The 12,019-nt window shown below is 56.1% G+C and overlaps 1 protein-coding gene across 4 annotated transcripts in view; it reads right to left on the bottom strand.

Moving 5' to 3' along the window:
- Nucleotides 1-336: 336 nt before the first annotated feature.
- PPARGC1B (PPARG coactivator 1 beta) overlaps nt 337-12,019 on the bottom strand; it is a 59,142-nt gene continuing 47,459 nt past the window's right edge. The window contains exons 9-13 of one of the 4 annotated variants that reach the window (XR_010072887.1): nt 11,889-11,964; nt 10,900-11,021; nt 10,383-10,537; nt 8,399-8,693; nt 337-6,889 (exon numbers count right to left, since the gene is read on the bottom strand). Coding sequence is in view for 1 of the 4 variants with exons in the window: in XM_063348939.1 (XP_063205009.1) it covers nt 8,590-8,693; nt 10,383-10,537; nt 10,900-11,021; nt 11,889-11,964 (457 nt within the window). In the remaining 3 variants the exon portion in view is untranslated. Of the gene's footprint in view, nt 8,694-10,382; nt 10,538-10,899; nt 11,022-11,888; nt 11,965-12,019 lie in introns of all 4 variants that reach the window. The other 3 variants (XR_010072886.1, XR_010072885.1, XM_063348939.1) reach the window with 3 other exon arrangements.

Consider the following 12,019-nt stretch of genomic DNA (forward strand, 5'->3'; position numbering starts at 1 on the left):
CGGCCGCTGTAAATAATCTGCTGGCATCTCCTGGGCCGCTTGTGGCCAGCCCACGTGGCAAAATGGTGCACGGCCACAGCCAAGCAGTCTTTTGACTCTTCCCTTGGGCCTCACCTCTACACTGGTGTGTGGCTCCCCTCACCAGCAGCACTGGAGGGAGGGTAAATTCCTTATACCAGGAGCATTGTGAAGAGAGCAATAGCTGGTTGCTAGGTGTGTTTATTTTTCTGTATAATTATTAAATATGACAATATTTCAGCACTGGTTGGCTTTGACTGATTGCAAAAACCCAGCAGAGCAAACCTGGACTTCTGTTTCCTGGAAGCAGATGTGAACGTGAGCCGAACCCCGGGAGTGAGGATGCTCGGAGCAGCATCCTGTCCTCCGCTGCCCGAGTGCGCCGGGGAGAGCCCCGCGTCCCGGGGGCATCGCACGAGTTGTTTGTTCTGCTTGGGCTGCCGGGAGCTCGCTTTCAGTAGCTTGCAGTGATGAATGGAGATGGTGGTGGTGGTGATGAAAGGCAGGGCGTTCACCCAAGAGTTTGCCCGTTTTGCAGTGCTGAGCCAAACCCCTCCCCTGCCTCTCTCCAGGCAGACGCTGCTGTTTTGCAGACCCTCTGTAACGGGGGCTCCGAGTGACCTGAAACCAGCGTGAGCAGATACAGATGACGGACAGCAATCGGGGCAGTCCCACCCCTCTCTGTGCCCTTCTCTAGCGGGTTCTGCACGGGCAGTCAGCCTTCGGTGTTTCGGGGGCTACCGAGAGCCTGGGCCATGGTGTGTGGACAGCTTTCCTCTAAAATCATGGCTATTATTTAGGCGGTGAGGAGGTGCCTGCCGTCTGCTCTTCCTCTGGTGCTCAGCCTGCGCCCAGGCAGCCGCTCGCTTGTGGTGAGCAAAGCACAGTCGCAGGGGCGAGGGGCATTCCTTGTAGGTGTCAAGCTGAAGGGGAAGCAGAGATGCTTAGAAGAGGAGAGAGGCGGCAGCCCCAGCACTGCTGTGCGGAGCCAGCTGTCTCCCGAGAGCCCGGCGCCGGCATCTCGCCCATCGCAGCCGCTGCCGGGGCAGATTCGCTGCTCTTGCCCTGGTTATCGCAGGATTTGTTCATCCACTGCCCGACTGGGCCCACTCTGCACTGCAGGCAGCACGAGCTGCAGCCACAAGGAGCTGGAAACACTCCCCCAGAGGCAGCAGGGTGGTGGGGGCTTGCCGGCAGCGGGGTTAGTGCTGGAAAAGCCGTTGGGGAGAGGACGGTACCTTCTTACCTGCAGGAGGTTGCTGAGGAACAGGAGGGGTCCAAGTCTGCGTTTGAAAAGGCATTTGGAGGCAGCGACGGCACATGAGAAATTAAAACACAGCCAGCCAAGGACTGAGGGGGAGAGAAAGAAGGAACAGAGGTTGTGGGACCCACAACCAGCAGCACCTGGAGAAAGCTCTCCACCGGCATTTAAAGACTCACAGCAAGCACAGGTGGCTGGAGCCGCAGGTGCTGCAGAGCTTGGGAGGGGGCGGGCAGGGGGGAGGAGGAGCAGGGCAGGATTTGGTGTCAGATGCCGCTGCCCGGGGTGAGAGGGGGAGTGGGAACTCCAAAGGGCATCCCGGGATGGCTCGCCGGGCAGCAAAATAAACCCCAAGCAACAGGTGTTTCACGAGCACGAGCCTGGCATGGCATTTCCAGGCATCGCCTTGCTGCGCCCCTGCCTCCCCTGCCCACCCCGTGGGGCAAGGGGGTCCCACCGAGCTGGTGGAGCCCGGGGCAGCCGAGGTCTCAGCCAGATGCCAGCATGGCCACGCTGCCCTCGCTGCCCCTGAGCCCCCACGCTGCCGCCAGGTGCCAGCCAGCCAAAGTCAGCAGCAAAAGCTGTTCCTGGGCACAAAAGCCCGTTATTGACTGATTTTCCCCTCCCACAAGGCACGGTGGGCCTCGCGCAGGAGAGAACGTCGCCTCCCTTCCCTCCAGCAGCCCGAGAGCAGCCCCATAAGCTACTACAAAAGCAGCGCCCGCCTGTGTGACAAAGAAGCCAATTTCTCACAAAAGTTATGCCACAATGAAAACTGTTGCATGGGGTTTTTTTTTTTGCAAATGGCTGGAAGTAATTGCTGGGACTAACGGAGCTGCTGAACGGATGTCGCGGTTCACCAGCAGCTCCCTTCAGCCTGCTTGCAGGATAGTTAATACTCGATGAGTAGCACCAGTCCTTTATTTTCCAGAAAGCTGCCTGGGAATGCAGTGCCGGGAGGCACAGGCCAGGCTGGGAGGAGAAGCCTCAGGTGCGGGTCTGTCCCCTCTTCGTGTGTCCCTGCTCCATCCCAGGGCCTGGCCAGCCGGGACCCTGCTCCCGTGCCCCTGCTCCCACTCGCTCCCACCCTGGGCACCCCGACTCCGCCTGCCCCAGCTGCATCCCCGCATTTCCTCCTTGCAATTCCATGTTTTGCTCTGTCCTGGCACTGGCAGCGTCACCGTGCCCTGATGTACCTTAGAAAAAGATTCCTGTTTGGTGGCCTCGAAGCCCATTTTTTTGGAGAGCAGCAGGGAAATGGGCTTCCCGTGAGTCCTACAGTCAGGGTGCAGCAGTCACAGGGATGAGGGCTGGGGCTGGGGTGGGAGGCTGGTGCTGGCTCTGTGGCTGGGAGGGGGGGACCGGTGCCGGGCTCCCGCTGGCTGTGATGTGCCGGAGACGGGCAGGTCTAGGGCAGCTGCCTAAATTGGTGCAAATCGGCAGAAAAAACAACAGCCGGGCCAGCTCAGCACCTTGCAGAGCTCCTCCGATCGGGCTGCTGAGGGCCTCCTGCCTGGCAGCGTCACCATGCCGTGCTCCCGATAAATTCAGTGCAATCCTCCGACCCAGCAGTCCCCCCAGGGGCGACAGCTGGCATTGGGCTACCCACGCTGCCACCGACTGGCCGGGCTTTCCATCCCCTCCCTTCCGCAGCCGGGGCTCCCACGATGGACACTCTGTACTGGGACACGGCGGTTCGTCCTGGTACCGGGGGAGGACTATCCAGGTGCCGTCCTGAGCCGTATGGCTGCTGCATCACCATCTGGAGTCTCTTCCACACTTTTTCTTCCAATGCAGCCCTCTCCTCTCTTACTCCCACTCAAGGAAATTCGAGGTGCATGCCCCACTTCATTTTTAACCCCCCCTGGTCCAGGGGATTTCTTCTGCGATGGGTCTTGCAGCAGCGGCACCGCTCCCAAAGTCCCGAGTACAGAGGGCTTTTCCTGCAGAATTTGAACTGGAAGAAGCCTCACTTAAAATCGCAATATCCAGGGAGATTCCCCGACGGGAGCCACATCCCTGGCAGTGGTGCAGCGTTGGTGTGAGCAAGCTGGGGGGCTTCCGACACCCCCCCGGCCCCGGCCGTGCCCCCACCATAACTAAACAAAAGTAAACTTAAGTTTACTTCATAAACAAAAGTATTAGTGGCACAGACTTGTTCCTTTTTTTTTTCTTTCTTTCCACTTTATAGTATATATGTTATCGTTTATTTATAGGCAGATCACTTCACTATTTACAGTACATGAGCGTAGAGATTCTACAGTCTTTTTGATGTAAACAAGTAACTCCACGGCAGGGGAGTCTGGAAAAAGAAGCCAGTTCTGAAGTATTTACACAATTTAAAATAGAACTTTTATACCCACCGGATAGATATAGATAATACATTGAGCGATTTGGTTAAATTATCTATGAAACTATAGAATCTGACAATGTAAAAATACAAGAAAACGTTCTCTCGTTTTAGAAGGTAGACAGTTAAATCACACTAGAAATAAATCTCTTTTTTAAAAATAACAACAATAATAATAAAGGAAAGGCATAAGAATTTATGCCATCTTTTAAGGTTAAAGTATATTACATAAATAAGGACACAATGGAACGGAACTGGGGAAAAAAATTAAGTGAAATATAAAAAACCTCTATGAATTAAAAAAAAAACCGACTAAAAACTTGATTCTTAATTACAGAGGGATCAATTCTGCTACTTTTACTTACTCTGCAAGTAGAAAATTGCCGAGTTAAGTAGTACTTCCTCAGCATGAGGAAGGGAGGCAGAACTGGCCCCTAATAATTATTAGCAGTGTCCTTTTACTTAAAAAAAAAAAAAAAAGAAAAAAAAGACAGAATTTAGCTTTTTTTTTTATAAATAACAAAGCAGATGTGCCCCTCTTTAGGTGAAATTCTTACACCTTTTTCAAGAAATGCATCAATTTAGTCTTTCTCTCTCTTTCTCACAGGCATACACACTCTCCCTCCCCAGCTCAGCGTTCGCCGCATCGTGGCTCTTGGCTCGGCGCCGTGGCCATGGGCACTGCAGCCAGGCTGCCCCCCCTGGCCCCGGAGCCGGGGGGCGAGGGAAGAGGATTGAAACCCCAAGGTTGCATTTGGCTCTATATTGCTTGAGATTGTCGGGGATGGACCACGGCGCTTAGAACAGAAAGGGTGTCAGGGCTCAGCTACAAACAAGGATGTATCTCGGTGTTCAGCATACCTCCAAAAAGAAAAAAAGGAGAAAAAACCCAGAAAAAAAAAAAAAAGTAAAAAAAAAGTGCTGGTCTGCAATTGCAACGCTCCTTTGCATGGACCAGTGCTGAACTCAGACACTCAAGACTGTAACGTGGTGACTGAGCTGCCGTTTGTTAAAGAAGACGTGCAGCCCTGCCAGCTGCGCTGAGTAGGAATCGGGATAAACCTTTTCTTTGGGGTGGCATCGAACCTAAAACCCGGGATTGTCCTCTGCATTCAGCCTAGACACTCAGAAACGTTTGCTCCTTCCCGCGGAGCCCCAGGGACCCGGTGGATTCCAGCCGGTACCCCACCCTGAACAACGAGCTTTTCTGGGGCAAATCTGTGCAAAAAAGGCAAAGGGGCATTGTATCACGAAACTCTTCACATTCAGCATTTCCCCACAGTACCTGCAGGAAACTGCTGGGGCACATTCTATAGTTATATATTTTTAAAAAAATAAATCTCCTCCTTACTTATTGCCTACCGCAAAATACCCTTTTGCTCCCCGTTTCTCTTTGAAGCAGCGCTCCCGCCCGGCCCTCGCAGGCGGCGGGGGGCAGCTTCCCGGGGTGCAAGGGTTCCCTTTTCGGGGTGCCCAGCGCTGAGCTGCACCCATGCCGGGGCACCCCCCGCGATGCCACAGGCTGAGACTGTAAAGCTAATCCTGGGGGGTGGCCATCCCCGCTCCCCGGCAGCTCCGGGGATGAGGCACATGCGAAGGCCGGCGCTTCCCCGGCAGGGCCGGCTGCTGCTCCCCACGGGGTGCCCGGCCATTGCTCGGCTCCTGCCCTGTTTCCCCGTTAGCATCCCAAAGTCCTGGGCCGCTAAGGGAGGGAGCTCACACCTGCCCCTTCTGCCCGAGCCCACCTTCCCACGCCTTTGCAGACTCGAGCACTGCAAGCTAAAGACACCTTTATATTAAAAAAAAAAATTAAAAAAAAAAAAATCAAGTGGAAACTTATTTTTTCACCACAAACCCAGCGTGAGGGATTCTAAACCCAGCAGACCTGTGCATCTTGAGCTGGACACTCCCCACTCTCACCCTGTCCTAAAAGTCAGGGGAAGCCCCCCGGGGCAGGCAGCACACAGCCCCGGGAGGGGGTGGGACGTGCCCCCAGGGCTGGCAGCACGTGTCCCCTGCTTTTCCCTGCCACAGCCATGGGCCAGCAGACGCGGGCGGTGGCACAGGGCTGCCCCAGCCACACTTGTGCCCCTGCGCCGTGCACATTTCTGCGCGTAGTGCATAAGTCCTGGAGAAATTTCTTGGGGGAGGAGGGAAACCAAACCATCCCAATTGAAAGGGGGGAAAAAAAAAAAAAGAAAAAACAAAGAAAAAACCCCAAACCAAAAAATAAGATAAAAAAACCCAACCCCACTTATAGGCTTCAGGCACCACGAAGACCACTTATTGCGTCTCTTCCTACCCTACGGGTGCAGTACTGATCGGCTCTGTGCAGGACGAGCCCTCCCCTTCCCCAGCACCGGCCTCCACATCCAGAATCCAGGCAGGGGCGGGGGCTGCGGGCCCACCCGGGGCGCCCAGCCGCAGGAAAGCATTCCGAAATTTTATATCCGGGTTCACGGAAACCAATGCTTGGGAAGCGACTGAGTGATCCCCCAGGAGAAGGCTCCCCCCGGCTCCGGAGCCCCCCAGCTCTGCACTAACCCTCCCCTCCGCCACGCTTGATGCATCCCCGGCGGGGGCGGCCGCGGGGGCTCGGTGCCCGCGGCTGAGCGGGAGATGGAAGAATTCCACTTACTTTGCTTTTTTTGTTGTTGGGGGTTTTTTTTGTTGTTGGTTTTTTTTTTTTTTTTTTGGATTGATCGTTTTCTGAAAAACATTAGCACAGCACAGGACAGTACTACCCACCCTAAATGTGTCGCTATATACATTCTACATAAGCTCTATAGCAATCACATGTAAACATCATCGTTGTGAGGAAATACTAGGACAGAAAAAGGCAAAGCTACAATGAGGCAATTGCCAATAGCAGATGCTCAGTCTGGGCCAGAGCTACTCGTGTTTGCGAAGGTGGGATGAGAAGCGGCGGGAGATGCCGAACCTTGCTGCTGAGACGGAAATGGCACGAGGACTGTTCCCTGACACTGATCGTCACCGGCGGCAGACTGGGGACCCACGGTTTCAAACCCCGCGGTGGCCCGTGGGCCCTCACACTGCCGGGCTGGTTGTCGTCAGAATCGCGGCTTCCCCAAAAGCGGGGAGAAACAAGCAGGTGACTGTGCTGGTATCGGCGCCGCCGGCACCTCTGCTCCCGCCGGAGACCAGCTGCAGGCATGGCCCCGGAGTCAAGGGCCAACTCGGCAGGGCTCAGGCTCTCGGCATCCCGTCTCCTGTAGTTCCAGAGGCTTTGCTCAGACTCCCTGCAAGACGAAACCGTATCCACGCCAGGGAAATGAGAATAAAACCCCTAAGTCATGAAGAGAGGAGACCCCAGGAGACTCTAATCTATCTATTGGCAGAGTTAAGGCTATAATATTCTATCTACAGAGGATGGCTGAATCCCTAGTGGTCTCTGGGTCTGAAAAATAAATGGAGACGATGGCGATGGCTTGAGGAGCAGCAAGATTCCCGCTCCCTTGGGGTAAAATGGTGCCTCTGGCCGGCTCGCAGTGGGGTTTGCTCCAGCTGGTGGTCACCTCTCTCCCCCTACCACCTCGCCCGGAGAGGGAGGGCAGGTTTGCAAGCATATTTTGGGGGGGTGTTGTTTGAGCATGCCTTAAATCCAGTGCTGCCAGGCAGCCCCGAGGGCCCCCAGCCAGAGGCAGAGGGGGTGAGCGTGCCATGGGGCTCCGGCGGGGGGACGGGTCCTGGGTGCCAACCAGGTGCTGGGAAGTGTATGGCTTGTCAGGTACTGGGCAGGGTGGTGGGTGAGCTGGGCCCTCCCCCTGCCTCCCTGCCTCTCTGGGCTGGCTGCGGGGCAGGGATCACAGCCAGGTCTCCTCACCCCGCTTGCTTTGGAGGGGAAAAAGCGAGTGCGGAGCAAGCCGCCTGCCCCGGCCGCTCTGCCAGCCACCCGAGGCGCCGGAGAGAAGCCAGCTCCCGTGCAGGGACCCGGAGGTGCTCGTTCCCCAGGACCAGCCGGATCAAGCCTGGCTGGCTCCCGCTCCCCGACCCCTCTCTCCTGGCTCCAAGGGCAGCGGAGGGCTGGAGCTGCGCAGGCTGGCCGGCATTGGTCCCGCAGCCACCCCCTGGGCAGTGCATCCTTCCACCACCCCTCTCCTTCGTGCCTGCACAGCTGCCTGGCCCCACGGCGAGAATGGCACGTGCCCCACCGGCCACCAGCTCCATCACCCACCAGCACCGAGCTCAGCATCTGGGTACTGCGACCCAGCCGGGCTGGGGGGCTCGAGCCACGTGGGCAAGAAGAATGGCTTTGACAGGAAAGTGGGCGACCCCGACGCGACCACCGAGCACCCCGGTTTGCCAGCGGGGTAGGCGGGTGCCTCCGCGGCCGATGGGTGAATGCCGGCTCCGTGACTCTGCTCTGACCCCCCATTTGCTGAGTGGCAAATGCCTCATTACAGTGCATAGTTAAAAATCAAGGAAGCGGTACAATAAATCTGAATTACAGTACATCTGAGCCATAAATACATTTTTTTAAGTATATACTTTTTTTTTTTCTCTTCTTCTATTAAAAATTAGTTTATAATCCTGATTCTATTCACAATTAACAATTTCATCATCACACACTACGGACAAAAAAATGTTATGGTGAACACAGCTGCAACTCCGCGGCGGGAGCATGGGGCGGGGGGGGTCTGGGAAGGGGGAGAGGGGCCGGGGGGGCTCCTAGGCTCACCCTAAAACAACCAGTCAGAAGCGGGGTGACTAACGTGTGGCAGTGAGACATCAACACCATGGGGACTCACAGACAGAAGCAGCTTTGTTCAATGTAAACATCGATCGGAAGGGACGGCAGTCTCTCTCTCTCGCGCGTGCGTGCTCTCGCTCTCTCTCGCTCTCTCTCGCTTTCCATAGACTGAATAATTTCTTTGAAAACGTAAACATATTGGAAGTGCCTTGACTGAGGTATTGAGGTATTCCTCCAAGGTTAAGGCTGTTACCGATGCAGGCTTCGCTGGGCCTCCTGCAGCAAGCTGTCGAAATCCATGGTCTCGTACTTGCTTTTCACTGGAGCTGGGGAGGACTCCTCCGCACTGCAATCTGGGAACGGCAGGGACACAAAGCAGCCGGGTCAGGGAGCGGGGAGGGAAACTGAGGCACAGAGGGACACCGCTCGCTCCTCCGCTACCGGCGTGCTGCACCCCCGGACCACAAACCCCACATCCACCCCGGGGAGCCAGCCGGGACGAGGCGGCAATGGCGAAAGGGAGGGGGGACGGTGCTGTCTCTCCCCCACTGGAAACGGGCTGTAGCAGCGCCCAGCCCGGCAGGTCACACACCGCAGACACTCATTCCCAGGTGCGCAAAAATCTGCCAGATCCAGCTGAATTCCGAGGCGCTGACACAGGGCCGTCCCGGTCGTGGTGAGGGGGGAGCCTCCCCAGCCCTCTGTCAGAGGCTGAACAAACAGTGTCCCCGCAAAGCCTGGGAAATTCAGCAAATGCCAGAAATAAGGCTGCCTAATTTAACAGCAGCTTAACCCTTTAGGGTGTGTATTTGTGAATGAGCCATGAACGGCACGGTTGCATTTCGCCTCTGCCCGTGGGCTCACCGTCTCATCCTGTGCCAGGGCGAGCAGGACTTTAGGAAGGAGGCGGTGGGTGCAGTACGGGGGTGACTGCTGGCCTGGCAGCGATCTGCAGGTGAGGAGCGCTGCGGGGAGGGTTTTCTCCTGCACAGCTCTGGCCCCGCTCCCCACAGCACCGCACAGCCATGTGCCAACATCTTCATCACGGGGTGCTCTCTGTTTCCTATCTTTTCCATGCCCAAACTGAGAGGCCCTGGGATTTATTTAGATGACCAATGGGCATTTGCGCCCAACCAAAGTCAGAGGGATTGCTGCTCTGAGCAGATGACGTATTATAAGGTGCTAAAAGATTGGGCAGTACTCTTATCAGACTGCGCATCTACAGATAAATCAAGACTTAGGGCTTTATTTTCTGGACCTCAGCCTCTGGTGCATGAAGTGGGATGCTAGAGCCACTTCACCCCCTGCAGAGGGTGCAGAAATAAATGTGCAGTGTTTGTGAAACACCTGAAGATCACAGCAACGAGGGCTGAGCGAAGCCTGGATCACATTTCTCTTGCAGGACTAGCATAGGGTTTGTCTCCTGTCCCTCAGCTCAGCCTGCAGCCCCACCACCCGCGAAGGGACGGGGTCCAGAAAGGGCTAACGCGGTCACTGAGCGAGGCAGGAGGTCCTGCAGAAGCCCGTACAGCACAGAAAGAGTTAATGTCATCGCAGCACATTTCAGTGCTGTCATTTTGTCTCAAAAGCGCATATGCAGTGTGGTGAATCTGGCCTGCGGAGCAGCAAACCACCCAGATCACCTCTCGGGCTAATGAGATGTTGCTGACTGCTTTCTCTAACGACTAGGAAGGGAATTCTCTGCTGGAAAGGGTCCAGTGCTGTGCAGAAAGGCAGCAGAGACAGGATGGGCTGCGGTCAGCTGAGACCCAGCAGCTCTGGGGTGTGATGCTACGTTTTGCAGCCAACACACTCCAGGTCCTCACATCAGTTGCTTTTCTTCTCTCCACCAAGTTTCCCAAGCCATCCCACTGAGCTAAGTGCAGCTACAGTGAGCCATAGAAGAGCCGGTGGGCTTTCCCTGTAGGCTTTAAAGAAGTTTAGATCCTTGCGTGACGAGGGTTCAGCACTGCAACATGCCGTTACGGCTCTGTGCTGATAAGCAGGATGCTTTGGAAAAAAAGCAGCTCCTGCTTTCTTACCCAGGTCAGCGTATCTGGTCCAGAAGAAGTGCCCGAGGCCACCAGAGCTGAGCTGGAACGAAGGCTCATTCCTCTTCCTTAGCGAGGTGCCGTTCTTCAGAGATAAGGCGGCATGCTCTGAATACCGGTAGGTGATGAAGCCATATTTATCCCCCCTGAGCAACCAGAGAAAGAATTCAAGATGCAATGGGCCCCGCAGCCCAACGTGGCTCTGCCCAGCACTGCAACCCTGTGCCTCTATCCCACCGTCCATCCATTTCACCGGCCCTCCATCCTGCTATCCCTCCATCCCACCGGCCCTCCCCATGCCCTTGGACCTGGGGACACACTGCATCTCCTGCCCGAGGGGGTTGGCATGGCACAGAGCGCTTCACCCCACCGGCACAACCGCATCACTGGTACACATACAGCTGGATGCGGGGGTGACCCTGCACCGCCTGGCAGTGCTGATGCTGCCGCAGGAGAGGGGTTGCCCACAGCCGCTGGAGCCCCAGACTGTGGCTCGCTCGCCACCCACCTGTTAGTCCTGGACACGACCTGACACTCCACGATTTCACCAAACACTTCGAAGCGTTTCTTCAGTTCGCTGGAGCTCATGCTGCTGGAGAGGTTTCTGATATACACCACCCGGCCTTCCCCCTGGCAAAGCAAGCGAAAGCTTTCAGGCTCCGGAAGCCCCATCCCTCTGTGCTGCCGACGGGCGCTGGAAATGCAGGGCCACCGAGGAGCCCTGGTCACCAGGCTGCAGCAGGGCGATGCCACCACGGGCACAGCCTGACGTCTCCGGGGTCTGGCTGTCTACACTCCAGCTAGCTCATGGATGTCACCCCCAGGTCACCACTGCTGCAAGGGACAGCCATATCCACATCACTTAGGATGGTGTTACAGCCAGGCTGAAGCAGCTACCCCCACCACCTTCTCATTTAAATTTCTCCTGCATTCCTGCAGCTTTTTCAGCTTCTCCTGCTGATCATGCCAGGAAATATTCCCAGGAATTGCTAGGGGCAACATTCAATTGCATTGCAGAACAAAAATGCCAGAGGCGTGTGTGTGTGTGTGTGTTTATGTGTACAACAGTAGAGGACCAACAGCAACTTCCCTGCGTGCTCTCCAGCCCCCCCCAGCTCCCACCCGTGGGCACACGCAGGGTTCCCGGTGCACAAGGCCACCTCTGCAGAGGAATTGCATCCACAACGGCTGAGCAGCTTCAGGGATTCCCCAGCTCACCCCGGTAATTGCCAATGCCGCGTGCGCTGAAGCACCAGCGTAGGATGCTCTGGGCATTTCTGCGCCAAGGACTCCGTGTATTGCCAATCGCCGGTGGCTTCCGCTTCACGTGAGGTTTTTCTCTCCCCTCTCCACCCCCATGTCCTTGTTTAACACTGGCCTCGCACCAAGGGATGCTGAAGCCAGGGCTAATGGGCTCTGACGCTGCTTTTCTGGAGCGGGAAATGAACTAAGGGCTGGGGATTGCTGTGTCCCACCGCGGGGTCCCCGCTCACTTACGATGGCCTTTTCCCGTCTCTTCTCCAGCTGGCCCCAGTGCCCGCTCCCGCCCTGACACTGCTCGCTGTTCTCACACCTGGGAAGCGAGGGAGAGGAGGTCAGCCGGGGGATCCGGCGGGGAAAGCTTCAAA

This window comes from Chroicocephalus ridibundus, chromosome 11 (assembly GCF_963924245.1).
Source record: "Chroicocephalus ridibundus chromosome 11, bChrRid1.1, whole genome shotgun sequence".
NCBI lineage: Eukaryota > Metazoa > Chordata > Aves > Charadriiformes > Laridae > Chroicocephalus > Chroicocephalus ridibundus.